At 37.7% G+C, this 4509-nt stretch overlaps 1 protein-coding gene and 1 non-coding gene across 2 annotated transcripts; both read left to right on the top strand.

The window, feature by feature from the left end:
* Positions 1-1591: 1591 nt before the first annotated feature.
* On the top strand, positions 1592-1665 carry TRNAV-AAC (transfer RNA valine (anticodon AAC)). The gene has a single exon. It is a non-coding gene; the product is annotated as a tRNA-Val (tRNA).
* A 227-nt stretch (positions 1666-1892) lies between these two features.
* Positions 1893-3990, top strand: LOC140866161 (protein TUNICAMYCIN INDUCED 1). The gene is made up of 4 exons (XM_073271068.1): positions 1893-2112; positions 2190-2537; positions 2895-3258; positions 3367-3990. The coding sequence occupies exons 1-4, from the start codon at positions 1981-1983 to the stop codon at positions 3834-3836; spliced, it is 1314 nt and encodes a 437-aa protein (XP_073127169.1). The 5' UTR covers positions 1893-1980; the 3' UTR covers positions 3837-3990.
* The last annotated feature ends 519 nt before the right edge of the window (positions 3991-4509 follow it).

Genomic DNA, 4509 nt, shown 5'->3' with positions numbered 1-4509 from the left:
AAAAGAGATAGCTCAAGATGCATATGTATGCAGCATAAAATCATGTCATATAAATCATGCAGTCACATAATACATGCATACTCGGTCAAGATATCTCGAACATTACTTTCGTACCTCAAATGCTAGGCGCGGTCTACCAGCTCTAAGTCTACGCCTATAATCCGCACTACAATGCCAAATGATACTAATATCATTATAGTGCTCTAAAAGCCTTAACTAAGCTATTGCATACTCCTAAATATTTTTAGGAAGCAAAAGTTATACCTGCGTCCGTCGTCAGCCCTTTGCTGTCGCTTGCCTCAAAACTAGGGCACAGCTCCGCTACGACGCCTAGATCGCTATGCCACTTCCAGATTCCCAATGGGATGCCTAGAATGCCCTAGATCTAAGCTAGAAGGCTGAAGAAACGAGAGAGAAGAGATGATTGGTGCGTCTGAAAGTGAACCTCGGCACCCCTATTTATAGACCACGAACGGAACGTCCGTTCCTCATCGTTTCGTCCGTTCTGCCTGACGAACGTTGCTTCCGTTCTCCTTCGTTGCTTCCGATGTCCCATCAAGTGCGTAAGCAATGACGCATTTCTGATGGCACGAACGTTGCGTCCGATCCCTGGTCGTTGCGTCCGTTCCTCCTGACCCTTCGGACCATTTCTGATCATCCTGGGTCCATTTCCGGGCTCCGCTAATCCAATTGAAATTCCCTTAATCATGTTTATTTGATTAATTAACAATTACTCACTAATTCTGGGTATGGGCTACTACATCGATATCATTGATCTATTATCACATCTCATCAATCAAATCATTTTTTTCAAGAATTATGAGAGATCTAATGCATACAAGTAAATATATTTTCTCAGGAAAAGAAAAAACGTGAATATGTATCGGATCTATGATAAAATAGAACCCTAGGGCGCGATCAATGATTCTATTGATGATGAAGAAGTGATTGATCAAATTCTCTAATTTCACGTTTCAATAAATTTGTTATTCAGCACTTATAACTATCATATTTTATATTTATTTTTTTCAATTTAAAAATAACTGAAACGTCGTTAAATATAACATATATTATTTATGCATGTAAAATTTCATATACGGATATTACTGGTATATATATAATACTAGTATATATATAAATCCATATATATGTTTCAATTCTACAGGATCATTTGAGTTATTATATTACTAGCATATATTAATATTATTATATAAAAGTTGAGTATATTATAGTAACTAACTTTGAGGACACCAAAATTTTTTATTCCATAATTACCCCTTCTTATCCACTATCTCAATAAACCTCTCTCTCAATCTATTTTTTTTATTTAAAAAAAATTAAATAAAAAATCATTTATTTTACACATGCAAATCATATGCATTTTACACTAGTGTATATAAATCAACGTATTATTTATGCACTTGAATCACTTACATAAAGCTCTTGTTTATAATACTGAAATGGCGATTCCCCATCATGTAGCCCAAAAAAATACCAACCCAGCCCAGCCAGGCCCATAACGATTGGGATATGTTTCTGAGTTAATAAAATATTATTTATATATATAACATGAAGGCAAAGCACCAAAAGGGGTTTCGTGGTGTAGTTGGTTATCACGTCAGTCTAACACACTGAAGGTCTCCGGTTCGAGTCCGGGCGAAGCCATTTTTTAATTTTTGTCTCAATTTCTCTTTCCAATTTTAATATTAATATTCCACTTCGATACGACGCCGTTTAACGAATTGTGACGCTCCAATGGAAGCAACTGACGCATCATTCTCTCAATTCCTATTGGTCTGTCACCTCCACGTCATCACCGCCAATGTTCTAGATACATCTCTCTTATATACGTATATCCTCTGAAGAATCCACGAATCCTACATTTCCTCTGCACATATTGATTTCCCCGTAGAATTTGTGCAAAGGAGACGAAGACGATTTCTTGACATTATTACATTCCGAATTTTCATTCTGTTTCCGATGGATTTGAGGTTTCGTTCGCTGTATTTTGCTGCATTGTTTTGTTTGGTTTTGATCGCAATTCGAGTTTCTTCGTCAGCCGCATCGGTTACCACGAAAGATTTGGATGCCGTGTATCCCAAGGCTATCAAGGTAGGACACTTCCGAGTTTTTGGTACAAAAATTTCCCCTTTGGCTTGTTATTTGATTGATTTTGTTGTTTTGTATAGGATTTGAAGGAAGCCATTGTGAATGGATTAGGGTTCCAATCTGACGAAATTAAGATATCTGGTTTCGATTTGAGGGACGCTTTGGTGGGGAAGTCAGTAGCATATGAATTCGATGTCGAGGTAGATAATCAGGTGTTACCTTTTAAGCTGTTGGAGGATGTGAAGCGTTGGGAGTACGTGGATCTCCCCATTTTTCAAATGGAAGATCCGAGTAAGCCTGGGTACGAAAATGGGTTGGTGGACCGGCGGCGATTGGATGATCAGATGCCAGTTCTTGCTCCTTTTCAATTGGCGGGTCCAATGGAGCTCTGGATTCAGGATGCCAAGGACATGAGAATTTCTTTGCCTGTAAGTCCATGTTTTTGGTGATTAATAAAAGTTTTGAAGTATGAATATGGTTGAAGAAATATAATGCATGATCTGTATGGTTCGCTTCACTATAAAGGGAAGAAAAATTTATCACTACCTTGTGTGATTCTATGAAATTTGATCACTCAGCTTTTAGCAAGCGTGCATTGTGTTTTATCGGTTGTAAATGGAGGTTTCAAATATGGAGGTTGAGCCATTAAGTTGTTTCTTGAATGTTATTGAATACCTGTCGCAATTATGCGTATCTATGGTTGATTCTCTGGCAATTCAATGTTTCGTTGCCCCTTTATACTATATTAACTTGACACTGATCTTTTTGGTTAAAATGTTATGCAGCATGATGTGGATGCTGGTGTTCTAAAGAAAGTAATCCTGGCAGATGGTGCAGTGGTCACTGTAACAGGTGCCAGATCAGTGAGCCTGCGGAATCCTATCGAGCTTCCACTTCCATTGAATCGAACAAATGATGGTTTTGCGTGGGGTCTTTTGACGCTGGCAAAGCGTCTTCGACATGCTGCTTCTTCACCCAATGGTCCTCTCGTTTCCCTTCGAATCGTTGGCCCAACGTCACTCACCTCCCCTTCTTCATCGTCATCCACCTCCTCTTCCACTAACAAACTCAAGCTTAAGCGCCTTGCCCCTGGTCTAGTTGAGCTCTCCTCAGCATCGAAGAGAAACTTCATGGAAGCAGACAATATGGGTGAGTTCGGATTTTAAAAACTCAACTTTCAGAAGTAGTTATTGTTATATTAGTCAAACCTTATAAATATGGGAAAAGTTAAAGCTAACAAAATGCACTCTTTGTCAGGCATTGATCTCAAAGGAGAAGCAACCTCTCTTCTCGCACCTGACCGGTTTAGCACGTTGTGGCCTGTCACATCCATCAATGGCTCGAACTCGAACTTGCTTGGTTTTGAAGTGCTGCTCTCTTCTGTTTTGGGCCCCAAAGCCAACAAGGAGGGTTCCTTTAAGCTTTTGAAGGCAGATGTATCTGCCCAAACCTTTGTGAAGATAAGTTTTGGAGTTGAGAAGAAGATAAAAGACGGGAACGAATTCTCGTTCGAGGGATTCCCAGAATGGAGAACTAAGCCTAAGTCTGTAATGATGCATTTTGAGGTGTTGGCTAAGGTTGATGGGAATAAGGTCGTTCCAGAGAAGGTCGTGCCGGTGAATCCTGTGATAGGAGAGGATTCCGTGGCACCAAACATCCTCAATGGCAACATCACTATGTCGAATATTCCTATAGTTTATACACCTCCTAATCCGTTCTCACTTTGAATTCTTGTGGAGGACGAGATTTTGCGGAGTAATATAGCAAAATGTAATGTTTTCTTCCCCTTTTTATGTGGGCATGTAGGATATATTAGAGCCATACTCCCTTGTATGAATTCGGTGTAAATGATAATTTTAAAGGAACAGGTCTGCAAAGCTCTACATTCTGGTTTTAAATATCATAATTGGTTGTTACATAATCAAGGGGGATTTGTTTTTCGGTCACGGTATATTTGTCTCTTTGCGATTAGTCAGATTTTAGATTTAAAGTGTTATTTTTGGTTTTTTTCCTTTTCGAAATTTTATCATTTTTTTAACATGACACTGGCGTCACAACAATATAAAAGTGGAACCAACGTGAGTAGTATAACATCAACATTTTTGGTAAAAAAAAAAAAAAGACTAAAATCATAAAAAAAATTGGGAGATGTACGGCTAACAAAAGAAAAACATAAGTCATAAAGTGATTACATGATCAAATATAGAGTTTTTCTATAATTAATTAGAGTAACTATGTGCTAAACAATTTTTTAAAAAAATATCATGTTACCTGACAACGTTTCTCATAGACTGTAGAGGGTTTTTTTAATTAATTTTAAAAAATACAAAATATTATTTCTCAAAAAAGCCAAATTTTTTATTTTAAATTTCGAACTTGATGACCAACTAAAAAAAATAT

The sequence above is a fragment of the Henckelia pumila genome, chromosome 4 (assembly GCF_033568475.1).
Source record: "Henckelia pumila isolate YLH828 chromosome 4, ASM3356847v2, whole genome shotgun sequence".
NCBI lineage: Eukaryota > Viridiplantae > Streptophyta > Magnoliopsida > Lamiales > Gesneriaceae > Henckelia > Henckelia pumila.
This window is presented reverse-complemented; position numbering and strand designations above follow the sequence as displayed.